The sequence below is a fragment of the Cetorhinus maximus genome, chromosome 7 (genome assembly GCF_964194155.1).
Source record: "Cetorhinus maximus chromosome 7, sCetMax3.hap1.1, whole genome shotgun sequence".
Lineage (NCBI taxonomy): Eukaryota > Metazoa > Chordata > Chondrichthyes > Lamniformes > Cetorhinidae > Cetorhinus > Cetorhinus maximus.
The window spans coordinates 96,593,683-96,608,291 of NC_135885.1; the positions used below are offsets into that span (position 1 = coordinate 96,593,683).

Consider the following 14,609-nt stretch of genomic DNA (forward strand, 5'->3'; position numbering starts at 1 on the left):
ATGAAAGGTTGACTTAAAAATTATGGCGAATTTTAAGATTGACACAGATGCTCAAGCGAATGTCATTCCCGTAAGCCTGTATTGTAAGGTAAGCAAAGAAAAACTGCTAACTAAAACAAAAGTGAAGCTGTCTACTAATACAAGTGAAAAAATTTCTGTAGAAGTCAAGTGCACACTTAAAGTGAACTACAAAAAACAGTCTCAAGCACTTCCATTCATAGTGGTGAAAACTGATGCTAAATCCATTCTAGGAATCAAAGCTTGTGAAAATCTGAAGCTAATCAAGAGAATAATGACTGTCATCACTGATGACATCCTGAGCGAGTATAAAGATGTGTTCCAGGGGATTGGCTGCCTAAAAGGAGAACGCACCATCAAGATTGATAAAACCGTGACACCCAAAATACACCCGCCCAGGAAAATACCAGTAATGCTGAGAGACCGACTGAAAGCGGAGTTTAACAGAATGGAGAAACTTCACATCATCAAGAAAATTTGTAGAACCTACAAAGTGAGTTAATCCAATTGTAATTGTGGAAAAATCAGATCCCAGGGACCTAAACCAGGCAGTACAAAAAGAGCATTAACAGTTGCTCGCAGTGGAAGAGATCACGTGTAATCTAGCTGATGCTAAATATTATTGAGTTTTGGATGCGAGTTCAGGCTTCTGGCAGGTCAAGCTGGATGAAGCTCCAATCTCTGTACCTTCAACGCACCATATTGGCAATACAGGTTTTGACACTTACCTTTTGATATTAATTCAGCTCCGGAGGTGTTCCACAAAACAGTGAAGCAGCTGTTTGAAGGGTTAGAGGGTGTGGAAACCTATATCGATGATGTGCTGGTCTGGGGAGCCTCACGAGAAGAACACGACCACAGACTGAGGCAGGTGCTGGCCAGAGCTAGAGAAAGGAACCTCAAGTTGAAGAAGGAAAAGTGCAAAATAGGTTTCCATGGATTCAAGTACTTGGGACATGTGCTAACAAATGAGGGACTGAAGCCGGACCCAAGTAAAATCGAAGCAGTTATGAACATGCCACCCCCAGAATGTAAGAAAGACTTGGAGAGGTTTTTGGGAATGGTGACCTATCTTGGGAAATTCATTCTGAACATGTCAGACCTGACCGCACCTCTCAGAGAACTTCTACAAAATGATGTGGAATGGCACTGGGAACAAAGTCACCAGGAAGCTTTGACCAGTCTGAACAGAACACTGACCCAGGCACCAGTGTTACGATGTCAGTCAGCCAGTCAAGATCTCAGTGGATGCTTCAAAGACTGGCCTGGGAGCTGTCCTCTTGCAAAATGAGGCACCAGTGGCATACGCTCAAAGGCAAAGACTGAAATACAGCAGTGGTATGCCCAAATAGAGAGAGAAATGCTAATAATTGTTTGGCCTAGAACGCTTCCACCAATGCTCACCTCGGATAACAATCCACAAATCTCAGGCACTGAGTTTCGCAAATTTTCACGGGACTGGGAGTTTTGCCACATTATGTCAAGTCCCAAATATCCACAATTCAACGGAATGGTGGAACGTACCATGCAGACCTTAAAACACCTGTTGAAGAAGGCAAAGGCGGACGGAAGACACCCCTATCTGGCTCTGCTGGATTTCAGGAATACTCATTAGAGGGCATTAGATCACCTCCAGCACAGCTCCTGATGGGGAGAAGACTAATAGCTATGCTTCCTGCTGCGCCCCAACTGTTAATTCCACAGCCAGTGAGCTACAGCATGGAGGACCTGCTCAAACTGAGACAGCAGAAGCAGAAGCAGAACTTTGGTTGAGGCACCTGACTTCTACCTGACCTGAACCTGGGAGAGACAGTGAGGATTCAGCATGAAGGGATCATCATGTCACTGGAATCACAGGAGAGCCAAGATCTTACATCGCGCAGACTTCAAACGGACAACAGTACAGGAGAAATTCATCCAGAAAACAAAAGGAACACAACCCTGCTCTGAACCAGAAAGTGTAGCTGAAGATCAAAAACCAGAATGCACCAGTGAAGCAAAAGGTAACCAGACAAAGCCTGAAAGTCCTGAAAAGTATCCAAGTGGTGATAGTGACACAGAGCTGGAAAAGGCCCCTTGTCCTTCAAAATCACCTTTGTCACCATTCAGAACATCCAGTGGAAGAATTTTGAAAAAAACCACAGAGATACAGAGATGAATAAAAGACAAAACAGACTGGTCAAAACAGAGTGAGAAAGAATAGATAAGAGACTTTGTGTACTTGAGTTGTAGAAAAGTTTTTTTTTAAAAAGGGAAATGTCATGATAATAGCTGGTTGTGGTTGCGGACTCCAGTGTTAGATACTATACAGTACTCTGTACTATATCCGGGGTCATCTGATCTGGGGGTTGAAGGTCGGATAGCACATGTAGGAGCCAGTCTTGATAGAGTTCAGACACTGCAGGTATGTGTTCATGTTAGGAAAATGTGTTATCAATAAGGTTAGCTCAGCTACAATGTTGATGACCTGTGTGCATCATTAAAAAAATAAATAAGTAACAAGAAACATGATACAGTTGGACTATCGTTAAAAACCCAACTGTTTCACCAATGTCCTTTAGGAAAGGAAACTGCCACCTTTTCTCAGTCTGATATATATGTGACTCCAGACCCACACCAACATGATTGACTTGTCATGCCCCTGCAAGCCAGTCAGTTGTATCAAGCCGCCACGCGTGGTCCAAAAGAAGGCCCACCACCACCTTGTGGCAACAATTGTAGGGCTCATTAGCCACCTATAAAGACTTATTCTGTGTCATGATGATGACAGTAATTGTATTTGGAGCATTAGAAGTTATAGGAACAGCCTATTTGATCCAACAAGCTAGTTCCTTTTCCAGAGGTCTGTTTCATCTTCTCGCCATTCTCCTCAAATTCTTCAGCCCCTTCTGTCTACACTAACACATCCAATTTTCTCTTGAAACTCCTTTGTATTTGCTTCGATGACTTTCTTTAGTAACTTACCTCTTACTATTTGGAATTCCCGGTGCTATATCTTTCCACCTTGCTTCCCTTCTTGAGGACACTTCTTAAAACCTACCTCTTTGACCAAGCTTTTGGTCATCTATCCTAATTTCTCCATATGTGGCTCAATATCAAAACCTCACACACTTATGAAGCAGGCTGGGATGTTTTACTACATTAAAAGGTGTTATATAAATGCAAGTTGTTCTTGCTGTTAAGCAGAATTATACTTTTATTTCAGTAAAGATGCTTTCAGTAAGAATTCATGTGATGAGAAAATTTTTGAATTACATCTAATCTAATTACAATTATTTCTATGAGTATCATAACTTGATGTAGGTTACTGATATGCAAGTAATTAGGAAAGCTAATAGAATGTTATCATTTATTGCAAGGGGTATTGAATACAAAAGTCGGGAGGTTGTGAGACCACATTTGGAGTACTGTGTACAGTATTGGTCACTTTATTTAAGGAGGGATGTAAATTTGTTGGAAGCAGTTCAGATAAGGTTTACCAGACTAATACCTGGAATGGGTGGGTTGTCTTATGAGGAAAGGTTGCACAGACTAGACTTGTATCTGCTGGAGTTTAGAAGAGTAAGAGGTGACTTGATTGAAACATCTAAGATCCTGAGAGGCCTTGACAGGGTGGATGTGGAGAGAATGTTTCCTCTTGTGGAAAAATCTAGAACTAGGGGTCACTGTTTAAAAATAAGGGGTCACTCATTTAAAACAGAGATGAGGTGAAATTTTTTCACTCGGAGGGTCGTGAGTCTTTGGAACTCTCTTCCTGAAAAGGTGGTGGAAGCAGAGCCTTTGAATATTTTTAAGGCAGAGGTGGATAGATTCTTGGTAAGCAAGGGGGTGATAGGTTATCAGGGGTAGGTGGGATGCAGATTTCAGGTTACTCTCAGAACAGCCATGATCTTATTAAATGGTGGAGCAGGGACGAGGGGCTGAATGGCCTACTCCTGCTCTTTGTATGTGGATTTAAATCATGTTTGCATCCTAATGCAAATTATCTTGTACAAAATAACAATTCAACATTTGAGAACAGATGGGATTTTTTATTGTTAGTTTTCTCAAAACTTTTCTAGCCTCAGATTTACCTCCTTTTTGAACAGTTATGAAACAGTTAAATAATATGCAAACACAGAAGATTATAATGGGATTTTGAAGTTAATATATCATTTAAATATGGCTAAAACAAAATGCTACTGTCTATCAGCTGACTTTAACCAGCTAAATTCCAAATTCAGCCGTTAGCGTTTAAAACTATTATGATAAATATACTTTTTAGATTTTCATATAATGTTAAAAATTAACTTCTCCTTTCAACTTAATATGAAAAATTGGAGATCAATCCTATTAGTAGATCTGCCATCCTTAAACAAAGCAGTTGCAGCTGTTTAACCCTGAACTACACTAGATCTGTTACTGCAGTTGACCCAAGAATTTTGAAAGACCATTAATTCAAAGAAATGAGGGAACAAATAAAGCATATAGATGAAGGGAGTTTGTTAACTCATCAACATAATTGACCATGCTGGATAAATAGATTCCCAAAACCAACCAGCTAAGACTAATCACACATGACCTTAACTGGATCAGCAAACAAATTAAAATTAAGAAAAAGAGGAAAATTATAAATACAATTGCCACAAGGAGAAAGAAGGGTTTCCCTGCGATGGAAACATGAAATTATAGAGAAGGTGATCAGAGAGAACAGGGGTTTGGGGGTGGGGAGTTGTCATGGGTGCCATAGCAACTGAGGCTATGTATAACAATTTTCAATTGTATATTTCTGGATCACAAAGGCTAGAGGTGAAAACCACAAACAATGCAATGGGTTTCAAACTCAGCTGAGCACAAAATAATAATGGAAGCCACTGTAGTCCCAGAGGCTGCTGTCTCATTAGAGAGAGATAACTGGTGGTGAGTTTAACCTGAGAGTCACCACACCTCAGGTTGAGAAGGCAGGCCTTCATGGATGACCTTAGTCAGTACGGGAATTGAGCCCACGCTGTTGGCTTCACTCATGCATTACAAACCAGCTGTCCAGCCAACTGAGCTAAACAACTCCCAATAAAATATTAAATATCCTGAATGGCTGCTTTCTCTAAATATTCACAAAGCAAAACAGGAGGAACAAGCCCTCTCTAAACAAATGTATCCCAAGTAAAATCATATACTTTATTACAAATTAGATGGAAATCCTAGACAGGTTAATTGGGCTCAAAGCAAATAAATTTCTTGGCATAGATGGTATTTACCAGAGAATGCAGGAAGAAACTAGGGAGGAGATTTGAGAACACTGATAACCATTATGAGGGAGGGGATGCTGTGAATGTATTAGAAGGTTGGAAGTAAGTAAATGTGCTTCCCATATTCATAATGGGCATCAAATCAGACACAGGCAACTACAGACACACTTGTCTTCCATTTCATGTTAAATAATGGAATTGATTATCTGTTGTATGTTTCAGTACCATCTGCGCTATAAGCCGCCTAACAGTAGCCAATGTATATTTTGAAGTGAAGGTCTGACCAACCTTCTCAATTTCTTTGAGGAAGTATCCATTCAAGAAGACTATATAAGCCCAGTGGCATGGCGCACTGTGACTTTCAAAAGATATGGTCGTATTAATTAGACTCAAAATTCTGTGGATACATGGATATGGAACTAGCCGAAGGGTATGTGACAACCAAGGATCGGGCTGCTTTGGATCTGGTAATGTGTAATGAGGCAGGTTTAATAAATGATCTCAGAGTAAAATAACCCCTAGGAAACAGTGACCATAACATGGTGGAATTTAGCATTCAGTTGAGAGTCAGAAACTTAGTTTGGAAACATCTGTGCTAAACTTAACTAAGGGTACTTACAAAGGAATGAAGGCAGAGTTGACTGGAGTGGACTGGGAAAGGAGTTTAGCAGAAAAAATGGTTGATGAATAATGACAGACATTTAAGAAAATTGTTCATGACTCACAGCAAAGATATATCTCAATGAGGAAGAAGGATTGTACGAAGAGGATAAAGCAACCATGTTTAACCAAGGAAGTTAAGGAGAGTTATCAAAGTTGAAAAAAAACATACAATGTGGCAGAGATTAGCGATAAACTGGAGGATTGGGAAAGTTTTAAAAACCAACAGATGATGACCAAAAAAATATGAAGAGGGAGAAAATAAACTTTGAGGGTAAACTAGCAAGTAATGTAAAAATGGACAGTAAGAGCTTATTTAAATACATGAAAAGGAAGTGAGAGAGGCCAAAGTCAATATAGGCCCCTTAGAGAACGAGGCTGGGGAAATAATAATGGGGAACCAGGAAATGGCAGGGGAATTGAATAAATACTTTGCATCATTCTTCATGGTAGAAAACACTAATAGCATTCCAAAAATAACTAAACAATCAAGGGGCATAAGGGGGGGGTGGTGGGAGGGAGAAAATAAATACAACAACTATCACTAGAGAAAAAGTACTAGGGAAACTAATGGGGCTGGAGGCCAATAAGTCACCTGGACCTGATGTGTTGCATCCTAGGATATTAAAGGAAATAACTGCAGACATAGTGGATGCACTGGCGGTAAGCTTCAAAGAGTCCTTAGGTTCTGGAAAAGTGCCAGAGGATTGAAAAACTGCCAATGTAATACCCTTATTCAAAAAGGGAGGGAGACAAAAAACAGGCAACTATAGGCCAGTTAGCTTAACATCTGTCATTGGGAAAATGTTGGCGCCTATTATAAAGGATGTAATAGCAGAGCATTTAGAAATGCATAATATAATCAAGCAGAGTCAACATGACTTCATGAAGGGGAAATCATGCCTGACAGATTTATTAGAATTCTTTGAGGAGGTAACAAGCAAGATCGAAAAAGGGGAACCAGTAGATGTAATATGTTTGGATTTCCAAAACGCATTCAATAAGGTACCACACATAAGACTACTTAATAAGATAATAGCCCATGGTGTTGGCTAGTATATTCGCATGGATAGAGGACTGGATAACTAATAGAAGACAGAGAGTTGGGATAGAGGGAGTGTTTTCAGGATGGCAACCTGTAACTGGTGGAGTGCCACGGGGATCAGTGCTCGGGCCAATTATTTACAATATATGTTAATGACTTGGATGAGGGAAGTGAATGTACTATCGCAAGTTTGCAGATGACACAAAAATAGGTGGGAAGGCAAGTGGTGAGGATGACACAAAGAGTCTACAGAGGGATATAGACAGGTTGAGTGAGTGGGCAAAAACATGGCAGATGGAATATAATGTGGGAAAGTGTGAGATTATGCACTTTGGCAGGAAGAATAGAGGAGCTGAATGTTATTTAAATGGAGAAAGACTACAGAAAGCTGCAGCACAGGGGGATTTGGGAGTCCAAAAAGCTAGCATACAAGTTCTGCAGGTAATAGGTAAGGCAAATGGAATGTTCGCCTTTATTTCAAAAGGAATGGAGTTTAAAAATAGGGACATCTTGCTAAAACTATACGAGGCACGAGTTAGACCACACCTAGAATACTGTGAACAGATTTGGTCTCCTTATCTAAGGACAGATAACTGGCATTGGAGGCACTCCAGAGAAGGTTCATTAGGTTGATCCCAGGGATGGAGGGATTTCCTTATGAGGAGAGGTTGAGTAGGTTGGGCCTGTACTCATTGGAGTTTAGAAGAATGAGAGGTGACCTTATTGAAACATATAGGCCAGAATTTTCTCGTTGGCGTGCGGTGACGTCGATGTGTAAAATGACACGCGGTGACGTCAGGCGAGCGTCCAAACATCACAGCGCGCCATCGCGATATTTAGGTGGGCAGGCGCGCAATGATATCCACTGCATACCTACCATTAATTAAACAGCTAGTTAAGGCACTTGAGACAGCAATTGTCTGCAATTTTTCGGGGCCCGTGCAACCTTCAGGACATCGCACAGGTGCAACAGGCAGGCGGGTAGGAGACATTTGTATAAACCTCATCCACGGGCATGATAAGAGAGGTGATTGGGGTTACATGTGGTATGTGTTGGATATTTAATTGTGAAAATTACTGATACTTGCCTGTGTGAGCAGGAATACTTCAAAACTCTTCACAGCTGCTTGGGCAGGAATAACAGCCTTCAGACCAGGACTCTACAGTAAAAATCATTTTTGGGGCCTGCAGGTTTCAGAAAGCCTTCCCTCAGTCTGGGAATGGGAGTTGTGCTATCCACTGGAAGCACCTCTTCAGAGGAGGAAGGGAGGGCCAGAAGGGGGAGGAGGCCAGGACTCCACACTCATTCTCAGGGGAGCCACCCTTGGGAGGAGAGGCGCAGACACAAGGGGCGCAGGGCCAACAGGAAGTCGAAAGCGGAAGGGGCCGCAGAAGACGCCACTATCCTGCTGCTAGGGTTTACAGGTGGTGAAGCAGCTACCTCAATATGTCTAAGGTGCAGTGCCGAAGGAGGGTCCATCTCTCAAGGGAGACAATCACCTCCATCTGTCAGATGAAAGGCCCTGAGATCTGTGCCAACTGTGTGGGTGGGCACCCCATGCCAGTGGCACTGAAGGTTATGGCTGCCCTCAACTTTTATGCCTCCGGCTCTTTCGAGGGATCGGTGGGTGATCTTTGCAGAGTCTCCCAGTCAGCTGTCCACACTTGTGTCAAGCAGATGAAAGATGCTCTGTTCAGGCGTGCATTGACTTTCATCCATTACTGCTGGGACCAGGCCAGCCAGACAGAGCGAGCTAGAAGCTTTGCAGCAATTGCTGCATTCCCCCTGTGTCCAGGGTGCAATCGACTGTACACATGTGGCCATCAAAGCGCCTGCGGGTGAGCCCGGTGCCTTCGTCAACAGGAAGGGCTTCCACTCCATGAATGTGCAGATAATGTGTGATCATAAGATGCAGATTCTGCAAGTTTGTGCAAGATACCCAGGCAGCTCCCATGACGTTTACACGCTCAGTCACTCCCAGGTGCCGAGGCTCCTAAATGCTCCAGCCTGGCTGGATGGATGGCTGCTGGGTGACAAGGGCTATCCCCTCAAAAGGTGGCTCATGATGCCTCTCCGCCATCCAAGAACAGAGGCCGAGCAGCGGTACAATAGGAGCCATGCCTCCACAAGGGCTGTGGTGGAGAGAACCATCGGTCTTCTCAAGATGTACTTCCTATGCCTGGACTGTTCAGGGGGCGCACTGCAATACCCCCCAGATCGTGTGTCGCTGATAGTGGTTGCATGCTGTGCTCTCCACAATCTGGCACTGGAAAGGCGCGATGCAGTGGATGAAGAAGATGTAGACGCAGTTGCTCCGGCTGCACACGATGAGTCCAGTAGTGAGTCCGAGGATGAGCACGCGCTGGAGAACACTGAGGGGGTAGACGCTGACCTGGGCATACTCCAGGGAGGCAGGGACACCCAGGAAGTTTTAATCCAATGAACCTTCAGCTAGCCCACCACAGATGGACCTCCACGACACACCAGAGGCAGAATTTTACGGCCCCGTTTCGGTGGGGACGGGGCCGCAAAATGCGGCAAGTCATTATAAACCCCATTGACTTCAGCGGGAACGTAAAATCCCGCTGTCGTAAAATTCTGCCCCAGGGCTGCAGGCTCCATACTCGATACCTGAGCGCAAAATCTGCTGGGATAGGAGCATTAATTAAGGCCCTTGTCAATAAAGCTCAATGTCAAACAAGTCACTCATAACATCATGGGTTCCCCTTCACCTGCAGGAGTAAGGAATCACCCTGAGCCATGCTCGTATATCAAAATTTAATGATTTAACAACATGAAGTACAAAAAAATATCAAAATTTAATGATATAATAAAATGAAGTTCAGAAACAAAAAAAAAAGGTGTTGCACATCGCATCAAGTGGCCATGAACTAATAGTGAGGCATCATAAAAGCACCAGTGAGAAACCTGTGGTGTGCCTAAGGTGCCTTAAATTTATGCTACATCTAGGTGGTCCCCCTTCACTGGCACTGGCATCTGAGACAGCCTGCTGACTCTGCTGTCCTGTTGGCCTCAATGACCTTGGCGGCCGTCCTCTGGCATGTAGAGCCTTTGATGGCCCCGCCTGGGAGGGAGCGGCCAGTTCCACAGCTGGCATCTCCCCAGTCACCGCAGCCTCATCGGATCCCACAGTCACTGGCAGAGGGATGGAGGAGCTGCTGCCCTCATCCGGAGTGCCCTGAGAGGAGCCCACAGAGACGACAGGCAGCTCCTACGCCAATGTGAGGTCGCTTCGGACCTCCCTGTTCACCGTAGACGGGATACTTGGTGCCCAAACCAGTTCCCACACTGACACTGACCAGCTGAGGTCAATGCCGCTCACAGGAGCCTCTCCGTGAGAGCCGCTACTCTCTCCTTGGAGGAATCATGGCGCTTGGCCATGAGGCTCATTGCATCAGTGATGCTCTGCGTGGACTGCGTGGGCACCATGCCACACATAACCTCATGTAACTCTGCCAGATCCTCCAGCATACCCTGCTGCACTTCCAGCGTTTGCTGCCTCATGGACAACTCCAGCATGTGCCTGGTCCCCAGCAGTCCTCCGACTGCTGGCGTCCTGGGCACTCTCTGTCTCTGCCCACACCTCAAGTGAATGTGAAGTGCTCTCACTGCTGTGCCCCGGGACAGTGGCCAATGATCTAATTCCCACGAAGGGGTTAGTATCTGCGCTGGTGCCTGCCTGGCATAGATGATGTGACGCTGGTGAGTTGATATGGCCGTCTGGTGTGAGAGGTGTTCCCTCTGCCTCATCCTCCCGGCCCTGCTCCGGTGATGCTGAAAGCAAGAACAAGGACATTTAATTAGTTACAGTGCAGACAATGTCAATGTGCATCCCTGTCCCCCGGATTATTATGCACTCATCCTTCCATAATCAATGGTCAACCCATGTTGCAAGCTTCAATCACTGAGCATTCAGCAGTGCCATGGCTGCTACGACACACATGATGGCCTCAGTGCCTGGCAAACATACCTCCCCGTGGCACCCTAGCCTCACCACCACCGGTGGACCTGGGCACATGGTGTCTCTCCAGGTCCATGACCTGCTGCTCGAATGGAGCCACGATGGTCAACTGGGCCTGGCCTCTGCCAGTCCACATCTGCTCAACCGAATCGTGTGCAGTCTTGTTCTGAAAAAGGGAGAAGAGCACTGAATAGTAATGGCCAGCGTGTACCTGGATTCCCATCGCATCCCCGCCAACCCAACCAGAGTGGGACATTGCAGGGCTCCAGTTCTTCATCACCCCACAGCTGCCACATACTCACACAAAGAAGCCAGGGCTGACCCCTCCTTGCCCAAATGCTGCCTCCATCACATTTGGCACCACACGATCTAACCTTGCAAAGCAAGGAGGCACAAGCACGTGGAACGTAAAGGCCAGCAGATGGATTGGTGTCCCACCACCTGGAAGCTACCCTCCCAGCATGTCAGCACCCCGACTTTGACATGCTTCACAGTTCCAGCACTCTGCCTAGGTGCAGATCCTTGAGTTTGCCCCCGAATCTATACTCTGGATGTTAGTATCACACATGCTGTGGGTGCAGAACCCATCTTAGCACAACCCTCTCAGGGTGAGCTAGGCATAGACAATATCTGCTGGCCCACCTAGCAAGGGAAAAATGTCATGAAGGATTCAATGCTGTAACTGCTCTCAGAGTTGTTGGGGGGGTGGGGCCAGGGCTTACAACTGTATTAAGTGACCTCTGCCAATCAGTAAGGAAATCAAGGATTATGGGGAAAAGGCAGGAAAGTGGAGTTGAGGATTATCAGATCAGCCATGATCTCACTGAGTGGCAGAGCAGACTGGATGGGCCGAATGGCCTACTTCTGCTCCTACTTCTTATCGTCTTATGGACAATGAGCATTCATTAGTTATGTTGAAATGAATGGGGTTGGGGCACTCAGTTGCTGCTGAGACCACTATTGTTTCTAATTTATATAGAAGACATGGTTCAGAAACATAAATGCAAAGCTACCAAATTTACAGATGATAATAAAGGCAGAGAAAGGGTGGGGAGGCCATTCAAAAATTACAAAATGAATTGGACAGGATATTGTAAGTGGGCAGATCAGCTGGAGATAAAGTTTAATGCCGAAGAAAATAAAGTGCACATGTAGGAAGAAAAATAAATTAATGTGCTCACTCAGGAATGGTGATAAAATAGCGAAGCCTGAAGTTGAAAGAGATCTAGGCATCTTAGTTGATTCAATGCAGTATTCAAAAAAGCTATTAAGATATTGAACTACATAGTCAAAATGGTTAGAAGAGTAATGGTCAAATTTTATAATGCTCTTGTCAGGCTGCATGTTGAATACTGCATTCCAATCACCAAGAAAGGAAAAATATTTTGGTGCTGGGGGCAATATTGAAATAAGGCTGGTTTGCAGAGTAGGGCTGAGATGTGAGGAATAATTGAAATATGTGGACTTATCACCCTGGAAGGAAGGTCCATGAGAGGTGATCTTACAGGGGTAGATAAGATGGTTAACTGTACAGAAAAAGTTAACCTAAAATATTACTTTAAGTGTAGAACTATGGTACACAGGTTTACCTAGTGCACGTAACTTTAAGAAAGATATCAGGAAGACTTTCTTCACACAAGAGGTAGAAGTTGATTTTGTGTGCATAAAATGGATGATAGATAGAGCAGTCTGTTTTACACTTTATTTTATGGAAATAAAAATTGGAAGAGATATAAGAGGAGCTGATTCACTAACATTTTTACACAATTGGACAAAGTCAAAATGTATCTCAAAGAATAGTTAACATGTGGAATAAACTTCCACACAGAATAGTGCAGGCACTAACCTTGGAATCTTTAAAGAAACAATTGGATGGCACAATGGGGTGATATTACGATCTGTGTGAATGCGTGAAACAAAATAAGGGTGAATGGCCTTGCTCATCTGTAATTATCTTGTGACACCCTGGAAGAACACAACGAATAGGGTGAATGCCACATTAAATGTTCTAACTGTAAAAATGCTTTGAAAGGAATGTCAATTGTAAGGAACATCTTTACATTAAATGAGTGTTCAAAAATAAAAATAAGGATTCTGCCCCAATTATTAGTCTGGATAATGGTTTTCAGAACAGTAGTGAATTTGAATCCTTGTACAGCATCAACCTTTTGATGTGAGGAATGATTGAGTGATTTTGTTAGTTAATACATTTTGCTTCAATTTCTGAGTGTACTACCAACAGAGCTGGATCATGTTGCACTTTTCTCTACAAAGGCAGCATGTCAGTGCTCCTAAGTAAAATTAGATGATTTTCCAAGGACATTGCACTATCTCTGGCACCCACCCACTTATTCTTCAGTGCAAATAGCCATTTTCTGACATGCTGTGTTCAGATAAATGGAAGCAGGCAGCCTTGCCAACATCTACTACTTCATCTGAGAAATTGTGCAGTTTTGTAACCATTTGCACAAATGATGGCTTCAGATGAACTGCAATGAATTAAAACAGGTGGATAATATAGCGCACAGAGAAAGGAATTAATTACATTAATGTTTGCTCCATCAAAATTGCTGATGTATTAAACCCAAGGCCATTCAGTTGGCAGCTTAACAAGTAGTAAAAAATATTCAAGCGTACCTAATCTAGCAATCTGATGAATGATACCTTTATATAATGCATTGCCCATAATACATTCCTTTCTCTCTGACAATGTGACAATTAAATGGTTAGCCTTTATCTCATATTGCATTAAAAGATACTTTACAATGTTGGGCCTTTTTAATTTGTTTGGCACATTCAAATTTTACTTATTAACTTACTAAAGAAGTCCAACTGGTAGGGTTTGGGTTTTTATTTGTCATTTGCCCACATAGTTTTTGATCTTGGCCACAACAACGGGAGCTCTGGAGTGCGTGGAAGGCTTCCTTACACCATTAGGGAGGGTGACTAAAGGAGACTCTCAATCTGAGTAGACCCTGTACACTGTACAGTAGCTGGTTTAAGGGCCATTTTGGAGAAATCTGAGAGCAAGTCTCAGTAGTAAATTAAGAAGGTTTTCCTCTTTAGGACTTGTATGTATAATACCCAGCTGAAGTATATAGAGCAAAATCAGACAGGATTCTGCTGCAGTGACCAGGGCCAGATTAGCCATACAGGAAGTTAAGAGAGTTCCTGAATGCTCCAAAGCGTGGTTCCAGAGTGCTTTATTATCTGCATCCTCATCTATTCATGAGAGTGCTAAAGAATCCCCAAAACTTCTGGGGACAACCAGTCCACCTCTAATAATACTTAATCAGCCCCACCTGATTTTCCTTTGTGCTTTCTCAACTGCTAAAGAGGAAATTTGCCTCTTTCCCTTCTCACCTATTTTCCAAATGTGGCAGCCTTATACAGAATACTTAGTCTAAATGATCTGAACTTAGTACTTAACCATTACCTGAGAGTAATAACAATGTTGGCTTGATTACAGATATACAATATGCATTACAGCATGAGCATCAATGGAAAAGTAAAGGATGGATCTCTGGAAATTGACACTGAAAACAACCTTGAAACATTCAGAACTGGAAGCGGCAGTGAAGAGGCAGTGGAAGTTCATGATTTTCAGACTGTAAGTCAAACTGTATTTTCCATCTTGGGAAGAGCAGCCCGTCATTAGATATCTTCCAGTTCCTG

The 14,609-nt window shown here is 43.4% G+C and overlaps 1 protein-coding gene across 3 annotated transcripts in view; it reads left to right on the forward strand.

Annotated features, from left to right (window-relative positions):
* cnmd (chondromodulin) overlaps positions 1–14,609 on the forward strand; it is a 69,802-nt gene that overhangs the window by 4,642 nt on the left and 50,551 nt on the right. For all 3 annotated transcript variants that reach the window (XM_078545872.1, XM_078545875.1, XM_078545874.1), the window contains exon 3: positions 14,404–14,544. In XM_078545872.1, the coding sequence (XP_078401998.1) occupies positions 14,404–14,544 (141 nt within the window). The remainder of the gene's footprint in view (positions 1–14,403; positions 14,545–14,609) is intronic.